Raw genomic sequence first — 12,003 nt, 5'->3', positions numbered from 1 at the left:
AGATTCTAACCTTTGACCTCCACAAGAACTACATGTATGAGGTCCATACTAGTTGTACAATGGGAATTAATGGAAAGATAGTCATGTAAAGGATTTTACGTGACAATCCCAATGTTTGATTGGTTACGAAACTACTTCAATAACATCTGCTCCTACCGTTAATTATATTCCATTTTATGTTTTATTTCAATCTAAAGTACCCAGAAACACTGAATCCAAACACACGTGTGGGTAGGAAATTACTATCATTCTTTTTTATATGTAATATCATTTATATAGTTTATCATAAAGGCACATGAGACTGCAATGAATAAACACAGTTCAAGGATATCAATAATGGCAAAATGCTTTTAGCAAAGATTGAAAAACAGCTGTAAATGTTTAGGTAATTTCCCGTTATTCACTCCTGGGAAAAACCCATGTCTGACAAAACACCAAACCTACCAGCATGTTGGCCCAGGCAAAACTTTATTAATGTCGTCTGCAACAAACGACACAGCCTGCACATCAGTTATGGTTGTTATGCACTATGTATATATATACCATACAAATGTGTAGAACATGTATCAGTCCTATATGACATACTTGGTTGAATCATGTCCCATGTGTGACATATATCTGATCACACCATTATATAGTGTTAAATCCAATCACACCATTATCTAGGGTTAAATCCAATCACACCATTATCTAGTGTTAAATCCATTTACACCATATCTAGGGTTAAATCCAATCACACCATTATCTAGTGTTAAATCCAATCAAACCATTAACTAGTGTTAAATCTGATCACACCATTATCTAGTGTTAAATCCGATCACAACATTAATCTAGTGTTAAATCCAATCACACCATTATCTAGTGTTAAATCCAATCACACCATTATCTAGTGTTAAATCCAATCACACCATAATCTAGTGTTATATCCGATCACACCATTATGTAGTGTTAAATCCAATCACACCAGTATCTAGTGTTAAATCCAATCACACCATTGTTCCACGTACGTTGTTTAGTAGGAGCTTTGTCCAGTAAAGCAATCATTATATTGTTCAGATTCTCTTTCTGCTGCAATCGTCTCTCTTCTGCTAACTTCCTTTCAGCTGCTGGGGTGAGTGGTGGTTCCGGCTTTTTGGTTTTGCTGATAAAAGGAGAGAACAGAGCCAAGAGATTACGGAAGGGCTAAAGATTCTGTTTCATCGTTCAGATCATAAACATATACAATTTATGTAATCCTGAAATCTGCTAAATTATCAAACTTTATCAAAGTTTCTGACAGCTCACACACAAAGATTTTGATACTCTGTAATAGTAGGTTATAACAGATCACACACCATATACCTGGTAATCTGTAATAACAGGTTATAACAAATCACACACCATACAATGTAACTTACCCATTTACTCCTTGTTTATCTTTGTTTCGATTAAATGCAGGTCTGAAAAACAAATGAAACAAATCCTTGAGAATTTTAAAAACATAACATTTCCTTTAGTATAGTGGGTTAAATTAATTATCGTGACATCACCACTGGTTGCGGGTTCATAAACTCAGCAGCCAAGGGCTTGGTGTATTCACTGGAGCATGAAGACTATGCATGAGGTGAACACTGAGAAGAAACATTCCCCGACAAAGGTCTGCCCGTATTGATTCTGACACGAACCCCTCACACAATAGGTGTATACCATAGACTTAAAACTGTTACAAAGTAACAAACTTTATATGTAAAAGGTTGTCATTTATAGGTTTCACTCCCACATTCTGGGGCAAACTAAGTTGTGAATTAACTTACCTTCCTCCTGATCCTCTTTTGAAATGTTCAGGCACATCATGTGGCTATTAGAAAAGAATTAAAAAAAAAAAACAGAAAATTGATGAAATTATCCCGCCTCAATCTTGACCAGTTTTGACCTTTCGATAGTTATAACATTTCTCATTTTCAAGAAATGCTTCACTAAAAGAGAAGGATATATATCTGTGAAACTTTTAAATAGCTACAGAGAAAGTACCACCATGCCATCACATCCTGCACCATACGGGAATAGAAAGCAATTCTTGTTTATCAAAATGAAGACCGCATTGTTCAAATCTTTGTTCAAATTGGTTCAAATCCTATTTAGTTAATAGAAGTCAATGCACATACTTAAATGGTGTTTTATCGAGTTCAAGACGAATTGCATGTGGTGTACCCCAGGGAAGCATTCTTGGTCCACTTCTGTTCTTAATTTATATTAATGATATCGATCTCACTTTGGAATATTGTTCAGCGGATACGTATGCTGACGACACAACATTTTATGCCAGTGATACATCTACCATTAACTTGAATAACAAATTGCAAAGAGACATGGAAAAAGTTAGTGCCTGGTGTGACCGAAATAAAATGGCAATCAACACCACTAAAACGAAGGTATTATTGATGGGATCTGGTCAGAGACTGGCTTCATTACCTGACAATGCAAATACTCTTTCTGTGACACTCGGGGGCAAAATTCTAAAGACTGTCAAATATGAAGAACTATTAGGTGTAAAAATTGATAACAATTTATCCTGGCATATTCAGGTTGACAACGTTTGTAAAACAGTCTCAAATCGCCTTGCCTTACTGAGACGCATACAACCATATATTGATTTAAATACGAAAATTATCTTCTATAATGGGTATGTACGACCCATTCTAGATTATTGTAGTATAGTCTGGGGTACGTGTGGAGCAAATGATTTACAAAAGTTGTTACATATGCAAAAAGCAGCAGCGCGTATTATTACGAACTCGGGAAGATATGAAAGCTCGACAGAATTATTTAAAATGCTAAAGTGGCACCCTGTTGATACACAAATAAGTATACGACGATTGATCATGATGTACAAGACCATGAATGGCCTCTCCCCAAATTATCTAACCCAGTTATTCAACTTTACACACGAAATTCATAATCACAATTTGAGATCCACGACCCAAAGTAACTTATACCTGAAAGATGGTAAAACGGAATATCACAAGCGTAGATTTTCCTTCATAGCTGCCAAAGAATGGAATAGTTTGCCAGCTGAATGCAAGCATGCCAAATCTTTACCTATTTTTAAGCATTTAGTCAATGAATTTTTCAAGTCTTAATCATCTCATTACGCTTTTATGTTCTATACCCATTTTTACAGTTTTGTGATTTACTGTTGTATATTTGTATGTTTAATAGTCTTACTCTTTGTTTATTGTTTTATAATATTATTCTTTTTATATTGATTGTATTTTAGGGCCTCGGGGAAGATTAGCTTTGGCTAACCGAGTCACCCTTTTAAAGGTTAATAAATATTAAATAAAATAAATAAATTGTACAACTTCCTTCCTGCCGTTGATACAAAGTTCTCACCTAAGAGTCATTGACCCAAAACTTCTCACACCCGACCAGTTTATTAATCCAGCAGAGGGGGTAGTACAATAACATAATACATGTAACACACAAAACTGAATATAAAAACTGATAAAAAGTGGTAAAAAGTGGAAAAACATCAATTTTTCCCGCCTCTTACCGTATAGTCTCTCTTGGGTACGAGTTTCTTGTCAAACTTGTCGAACGCATATGACTTTGTACAAATGCTGCTTTTGTTCTTGCCGATGGCAGTGAAGAGGTGGGCTGTCTTATCTAAACGATACTCGCAGATGTGAACATCTTGCTCCAGAACTCCTTTGGGTCTCCCTTGAACATAGAAAGGAAAGGAAAAGAAGAATAAGAGATTTAGTTTGTAAAATAATAACCCATCTGTTTTGTCCTCATAATGAGGTAGGATATCAATTGATGGTCCGTCATGTGCAAATTTACAGAAGTATTTTACTTCCACCCTCAGAGCATTTATTTTCCCTCACTGAGAAGATTACCTGGCTAATTAATAGCCCCTCTCAATGTCCCCCTCTCAATGTCCCCCTCTCAATGTCCCCCTCTCAATGTCCCCCTCTCAATGTCCCCCTCTCAATGTCCCCCTCTCAATGTCCCCCTCTCAATGTCCTCCTCTCAATGTCCCCCTCTCAATGTCCCCCTCTCAATGTCCGATGGGATGAGATGAACTACAGAATTACTTTTTGTTCTGCTCAAGTTTGAGAAGGTTTAGCATGCTACATTATATAGGCAAATACTGCTGACACAAAAACTTTGCAAGGATTTAACTTTTGTTAGAGAATGACATGACTCTCTTCTCCAAAGGGTTCTCTTCAAATGATCTTTGTCAAAAAAGTTATTATCTGTTGGCTTGAGATAAACAACTCTCACCCGATTTATTTACCACATACGAACTAATTATGAACTACAGTTCAATCCTTTTACACATGCAAGTGGAACATCAAGTTACGATTTTCTCAAACTGGCATTCCGACTGAATGAACGAGGAGATGCTCATTGCTTTATGAAAAGGAACACTACATTAGAAAGTAAGTAGTTATTTGAACTTTGACTACTCAAGCTAAAACTATGTCTATGCGGTCTATGGGATTCTAGTATCGAACAGTATCCAGAAATTACCAAAACCAACACAAGAAAGGTGCTATGAATCAATTCTTTTACTGAAGAAGTATGAAAAAGACTACAATAATTGAATCTCATACAATGTTTGTCAGAATTATGATCCCTGTCGACAGTTTGAATGATCTAGAAGTAAATGAAGATATTAAAATATTCAGCTCCATGAAAAGTTTTTTTTTACTCCATTCACTGAAATTAGATTCTCATTAATTGGTATTACTTGGTTTATAAAAAATGAGGAGATTGAGAATCTCTAGGTTTGATCAATTGAGAGGAAAACTGCCAATCATTTTCCATTTTCCTGCTAGATATGGCAAGCCAATCCATCACAATGTTTTCAGGTGTTACTTTGTGAGATAGGTCACCACTTTGCAGGAAACTACACAAATAATTATTCAGGAGGCAAGGAGTTGCCAGAGTACTAATGCTCACAGACCACACATTTGTATAAAGTCTGAGGATGATTATTCTTGAACCAAATTTGAGGTTATATTCTTGGCTAGTTATAGAATATGGCGTATGCTTACCTTTGCAATATGTGTACAAGTCCATTACACAACCAATGCCAACAACCTGGTCCAACTTGATTATTTCATAGAAAGGCACTCGAAAAATCTGCATGTAACAAGACAAAACAATTATGAAGGTGATGCACAGTGCCCCCAAGCACAATACTGCTCAGACATGAGGGTTTGTTTTTTCTGTCTTATTGACACAACAAAAGATAATTTTAAAAACTCTATGAAAGTTAATATGAACATTTGAACTTTTTGGAACTTTTAACTGATTAAAAAGGTGAATGGTTGTGATGGTTTCTTTTTCACGTTGGAATTAAAAACATGATGGTGAGATACTTATCTTTCCATCAATTTCATAGCTTTCTACTTTTTTGGAGGGTATTAAATATACCAGAGAGGGCTAAAAACAAAAAAACTTAATATGAATTTCTGACTAACCTCATTTCTAAAAAACTTCCTTGATGGAGTATGATGGGTTTCATGAGGTCTCAGAAAGTGATGACCAAATGCATACTTCTCCCCTCTGAAAGACAAAAATTGAGTCAAGAATGAAGAGGCTGTAATGACTGCTAGCTTCAAACTTTTATAATTTAACAGTAAATATATCTTAAAGACAATTTAACTGGGACATACCTCAAATAAAATCAAGTGAAGCACATGTTAGGTTAGGGCTTATGAAATCAATGGATACGATGGATTGAGCATTAGGGGTGAGAATGACACTACACATGAAAGCAGAAATGCTTACACCAGCTTTCAAATTGGGAAAGAGATGAAAAGTACCAATACTTATTTTGTTGGATAACAAAATTTAAGCCTGTGACCTAAGGAATACCAGTTTGTGGTATACCGACTGAGACATATCAAGCTCTCAGCTGATGGTGATCCAAGAACTAACATGCATGAGTGAATGAATGAAAGGCTCTCTGTATCCTGTGCATAAAATAATCTTGATACACCAAGAAAAAATCTGTCTAATCACAGAGTTAATACAATATATTCATGTTGGTTGCATTCTTGGCTGGGTGGTTGTTTTTCTTGCAGGTTGTAAAAGTGAGAGAAATAATTGTATTAACAAACAGCTAGAAACTGATGCGCCCAAATTATTTCCTGTCTACTCTCACCATCTGTTGATACATTTCTCTTTTGGGCTGTAAAACACCTCTGACTACTGTTTTTTTATTGGCTGTAAGATTTCTCAACTTGCTGTTTGCTGAGAAGCTGTTGGTATCTCCATGGTGATATTAACCTACCTTGAATCTTTCCAGAGTTTCTCTACTCTGAAGATAGGTAGATCATCCCTGTCTCCCAGGACTGCTGCCACCGGTTGGGTGTGTACTGGTGCGGATTCGGGTCCTTGCTTGGCGTAGTCCGGGGCAAGGTAAACACAGTCCCCTAAAATGACAAAGGACATACGACCATGAAACCACAAAATATGAGAACTCTTTCTCATAACTACTTCTGAAAATGTTCTCACCCAACATGTCTCCATCACTCCCAACCACCCCCCCCCCCCAACCCCCCTCTAAATACTTGAAAAACATGCTCAGCAAGATCTCTCAAGATGGTAGATTTCCCTAATAGAGAGTTTCCTTGAGAAAAACTCTCAAGTATACTTTGAAGTTTGCACTTTCAATATTTCAAATATCAAACTTAGTGTCTACTTCTCTAGGTCTTTCAATCAGTTTACTAGATATTAGGACAGATCTTAAATAGTTTAGTTTATGAATGATTTGCTCATGAAATATTTCCCATGAATCACCTGGCCATTGTTTTCAGCCTATTCAGGTTTTTGTTTGTTTCACACCATTAAAACTAATTATTCTGTTGTTTACTGCCAGACTGGTAGATCAGGCAAGGTGCAGACTTAGACCAGCAGCATTCAGCATTTCATTATACCTTGCAGCCAGCTAATACAGATCACGCTGAAATAGGTATTCAAATATAAGACACACTTTTAAGCTACTACCTCTAACTGATAAAATTATCAGGAGAAATTAACTACAGCACTTAAGCAACTTTGCAGTACCTGATATCATTCACATGAAAGTACTTACTGATAATATAAACATTCAGTAATCATTCTTGGTTATATCAAATGATAATTGAACACTTCAAAGTTTAAACAGGGCTACATTTCAACGGCATTTGCAAGAACGTAAAAATCTTTGGGAATCAAAGCAGAGGCTGCTTTGAAAGCAGAAATCTTGCACTTTATAACAGTTCTACCAAGCCTTAAATAAACTTCTCAAAAACTAAGATGACAATTGATAAAAACTTGAGGAACCCCTCCTAGATTCATCAAGTGAACACTGAGGAAACATTCTCACACGTCTACACGTTTTGGTTCCTATCGGTTACTTTGATGTCAATCACATACAAACATCCAAGCTGGAGATTTTCAAATGATTTATGTTTTCCTTCACTATTTGAAATTAGTCAAATTAATGAACTGAACTGTTGACAGACTTTGATATAGCATGGTACTCAAAATGGTGTTAAATATTGCAACCTGGGCAGACCAAAAACTCATCCTCAAAAAAGGCTACTTCAGTGTACAGCTGTCAAGAAGCAGTCTATGCATTCATCAAAACTAGAAATCCATCAAAATGGGCAAAACTATATTAAAATAAGAAACAGGGAGACCATATTTCTAGGTAACAGAGAGACCATGTTACTAGGCAACAGTAAGACCATGTTGCTATGCAACAGAGAGACCATGTTGCTAGGCAATAGAGAGACCATGTTGCGTACCCTGTTTCACTCTCAGACCATCGTCCTTCACGAGGCAAAGGAAATATGCATAGCCCTCCACCGCGTTCTTCGGCTGAGGCTTCATCACAATTTCCTAACGAGAAATAAGACAAAACAAGACATGTAAACTTCTCCTCATCTTTAAACAACTAAAGAGAGAGAGAGAGGAGGAAACACTTTTGATTTTACTAAATTTCAACTCTGCTCTGCAGAACAGGATATTGAGATACAAAAAGAAGACATAGAGAGGAAAAACACACTCGAGGTAACTAAAAACATTTGATTTCCTCTTGGCACGAAACTTGCCCTGGCCAGACAGACCTTGTTTGTTTTATGTTACTGTTCACATGCCAATCAATGACCCTGTTATGAAGTTTAATGTTACAGACAGGACGACAGGTCTAAAATATAAATGGCACAAAATTTGTATACACAGATCTGATGAACTGATTCACGTATGAGATGCATTCCAAACAGACGAACTGGATAAACAATGATGGCAAGTAACTAATGCCTACATATGAGGTTGTTTCTAAGGGCAGCACCTTAACCACTTAAAGCTTGACCCAATCAAGTGTTCTGTGTGGTATAATTCCTTTTATCTATCAATCCATTTGTGATGTAACATTTAATGCCTTCCAAAATACATCAGCACTTCAAATGTTTACTTCTGCTTCACAAATGTCACCAAGAAATTGGTACAATTGTTAAGTTAGTCTACTTTTTTTTTGGCAAACCCAAATATGTTTACAATTTGCTTCAAAGCAGATGTATCAAGGCCTAGCTTAATTTGCATACATGAATCTGGGCAGAAATTACAATTATCATTCGGTGGTTAGAATGCTAGCTCATAGCAATTTTTAATGACGAGAAAAATGTCTCATAGAATTCCACAGTACATTGTGCTAGTTAACTAACCAGTCAATCCTAGCTGAGGTTAATATGGTTGTGTAATTGATTATTAAGGAAATGTGAACCAGCTACTATTAATCTCTTACATATATTTGTTTGTAATATGAAACATAAAGGAGGACCAACAGACAAGACATTCAAGTGTCAAAAGAAGAACAAAATTATGACAAAAACCAGATTTTTTGACAAACATCAGTAAACATAATTTCTGTAAGCAAACTATTAAGCTCAGGCCACTTACAAAACAAGTATGTCTTTACCACAGCAAATGGAGCAGACTTTAATACCATGCTCCATCCTCTCACCCTCCCCCCCTTCCCCCTCCTAGGGATCAACAAAGATTTAGGAAAAGTCATAATCTCGTTGGAACCACAGAGGCTTACCTGTGTAATGCTTCCCTTTGCACAGACTGAAAATGCATTGACGTTATACAATCCCAACTACTCTCTAGATGTTGCGGCCAACGTTTGACAATTGTGACTGCCCTCTATCAAAGAGCAGGACACCATCTTAATCTCACCTGAGGTACGGTACGGGGGTCACACTGCTCACAGAGGTACCGCTCTTCTGGTTCAGCTGTTCCCAGACAATCACAGTGCTGCCAGACCAGACATTTCTCGCACTGGATCATGAGTCCCTCGTCGATGTAAAGACCGCAGAGGCAACGAATCACTTCTTCCTCCTCTTCCTCTTTGCTCGATACTTTAGTTTCTGGAGAAAGATGCCAGAATCAAAATAGCAAAATAATTATAAAGAAGCCAAAGACATGGCGCTAAAACTAACATTGTAAGCCTCTGAATCTTGGGTTGATAGCATAGAAAGCCAAAGACATGGCCCTTAAACTAACATTGTAAGCCTCTGAACCTTGGGTTGTTAGCGAGCAATGATTGATAAAGTCAGTATTAATGAACACATTTGTTGTTTTCAGTTTTCTCAACAATATATTTCAACAGTTTGCATACAAAAACAAATTTTGATAAATGCTCAGAGTTACAATTACTACAACACATGAACACATAATAAAATGTTGAGGAGATTCCAAAGAGAGTTTAATATGAAATGGTAGACTGGAACCGCCAAAGTATTTCAAGTGGCATGCCCTAACGGTTACCCTACAGCCAAGCCCTAACAGTTACCCTACAGCCATGCCCTAACGGTTACCCTACAGCCAAGCCCTAACGGTTACCCTACAGCCAAGCCCTAACGGTTACCCTACAGCCATGCCCTAACGGTTACCCTACAGCCAAGCCCTAACGGTTACCCTACAGCCATGCCCTAATGGTTACCCTACAGCCATGCCCTAATGGTTACCCTACAGCCATGCCCTAACGGTTACCCTACAGCCAAGCCCTAACGGTTACCCTACAGCCATGCCCTAACGGTTACCCTACAGCCATGCCCTAACGGTTACCCTCCAGCCTCTAACGAACATCAATAATTCCACGGACCTTTGTCTTTATTTTCCTTCGCTGCGATTTCCTGTCTGGTGCCCAGTATGTCTTCGAAGTGTTTCTCGGCCAAAGAGAGGGCGCTGAGATAAGCCTTGTGCAATTCATCTGCATCCTGATATAACTCAGAGGATAGACTGTGATAATTCTGAAGAAATATAGAAAAGTATTAACAAATGTTAGTCATAAGCTTAAGTGATGCACATCCTAGACAGTTTGAATAGTGGGAGGCCTACTACTAAAAAGGTGAAGAGTTATGAAGACCTTGTAAGAATATGGCATAATTCATTTACCTTTCAATACATTTTCTGTTTATTTATTCTATTTTTGTTTAATTTTAAAATTTTGAAATTACCATATCACATGTCAAACCCCATCCAGACATGTGCTTGATGAGTCATCAGATCCAGAACGCATCAAAGAAATTGGCAAAAGATGTATTACTAATTTGACTAGAGCAAAGGAATGTTGGCTACAACAAGTAACATCTGACTAGCACCTCTTCCCCACCCCCCACCCCTAATCCCCCCAAGGTTGCTACCAACAAAGGCCTGGATAAATCATCTGGTATAACACAAGACTTGTAATCCTGAGGTAATGACTAGTTCAAATCCTGCTCCAGCCAAACAATTCATTCCAAGTTTTGTTTTGTTTATAATTTCCGAGACGGCTTTCCGTTATTTATTTTACTTATAGAAATGTGTTTCTGTTGCCGATTGGTACAGTAAATTACCAGCTAGATTTTCTTCTACGGAGAACTTTCCCCGGGTTATTGGAATTGTTACTCGGGGAAACCTGATGGGAAGTAGAATTTGGTTCCGCTGTTTCAGAAATGAAAAACTACCGGTTACCCTCGGAAGAAGATACTGACTGCTAGGTTGGCATTGACAGGCCCTCTAACTTTAATATAATCATAGGTTAACCGATGAATAAATACTGAATTGTATTTGATTCACAATGTTTTAATACCTGGACATTTTCTCATGAAACTATAAACCACATTTAAAGAGCAAAATTAGAGATGTTGACTTTCCGCTTTATTATTTTAAACTAGTCAAGGAAATGCCTTATTTTGTCATCAGAATTTAGCTTTAAAAAACCTCATAATTGTTATCAAAATCAATTGGAATAGCTGCTTCAGGAGAAATTTGGATATTTCTTAAAATCCCCGGGACAGTTGTCTGTGAAAGGAAGAATGAGGTGACTATGCTTCGATGTTACTTGAACTCTTTCTATTGATCTAAGTTTACCTGTCACACGCTTTCTCGTAAACACTTTACTTCCTTTAATACACAAACAGATTCCATCCAAGCTTTTTGTCTTTGCACGTACCATGGCATTCTTAAAGACTCTCTGAAAGTCATCGTCAAACGCTTCCACGCTCTTGTAATGGCCTTTCATGATATTCCTCTCAATTGTGCTGAGGTCGATAGGACGGTTCATTCTTTGGTAGTAATCAATATTACTGGAGGAAAAAAAATAATAATAGAAACGAAACTAGCCATAGATAGGTATGGTCAAATACTACCACCGTAGGTAGAATAAGTCTTTAAGAAACATTCCTCTGTGGACATAGTACATTTCTAATATAACAATGTGTATTATGTTTGTACTTTAATCACACTCTCCAAGAACACTTAGAAATTCAAATTCTGAAAGCCTGTCTGAATTGCTTTCCCAAATTCTGCATCTGCCCAAAAGATGATTTGCCTCACATGGGGGAGGGGGCTCTTATAATATTACTACAACTAGATATGAAATATGCTTACGATTATACGGTCAAGTGATGTTTCCATGCAACATGTAGTCATTGTTATTGAAGAGATCAAAAATTATGTTATGAGAAAATTATACCA

General features: G+C 37.1%; 1 protein-coding gene across 4 annotated transcripts in view; it reads right to left on the bottom strand.

Moving 5' to 3' along the window:
* Positions 1 to 12,003, bottom strand: part of LOC139978480 (uncharacterized) — a 137,538-nt gene that overhangs the window by 2,470 nt on the left and 123,065 nt on the right. For all 4 annotated transcript variants that reach the window (XM_071988745.1, XM_071988747.1, XM_071988748.1 and 1 more), the window contains 11 exons: positions 11,480 to 11,612; positions 10,148 to 10,295; positions 9,220 to 9,410; positions 7,788 to 7,881; positions 6,287 to 6,428; positions 5,472 to 5,556; positions 5,043 to 5,130; positions 3,533 to 3,699; positions 1,794 to 1,837; positions 1,398 to 1,439; positions 1,008 to 1,141 (listed from right to left, as the gene is read on the bottom strand). In XM_071988745.1, coding sequence (XP_071844846.1) covers positions 1,008 to 1,141; positions 1,398 to 1,439; positions 1,794 to 1,837; positions 3,533 to 3,699; positions 5,043 to 5,130; positions 5,472 to 5,556; positions 6,287 to 6,428; positions 7,788 to 7,881; positions 9,220 to 9,410; positions 10,148 to 10,295; positions 11,480 to 11,612 — 1,268 coding nt within the window. The remainder of the gene's footprint in view (positions 1 to 1,007; positions 1,142 to 1,397; positions 1,440 to 1,793; positions 1,838 to 3,532; positions 3,700 to 5,042; positions 5,131 to 5,471; positions 5,557 to 6,286; positions 6,429 to 7,787; positions 7,882 to 9,219; positions 9,411 to 10,147; positions 10,296 to 11,479; positions 11,613 to 12,003) is intronic.

Source organism: Apostichopus japonicus, chromosome 13, assembly GCF_037975245.1.
Source record: "Apostichopus japonicus isolate 1M-3 chromosome 13, ASM3797524v1, whole genome shotgun sequence".
Taxonomy (NCBI): domain Eukaryota; kingdom Metazoa; phylum Echinodermata; class Holothuroidea; order Aspidochirotida; family Stichopodidae; genus Apostichopus; species Apostichopus japonicus.
The sequence above is the reverse complement of the archived record's forward strand: the minus strand, read 5'-3'. Positions and strand labels throughout refer to the sequence as shown.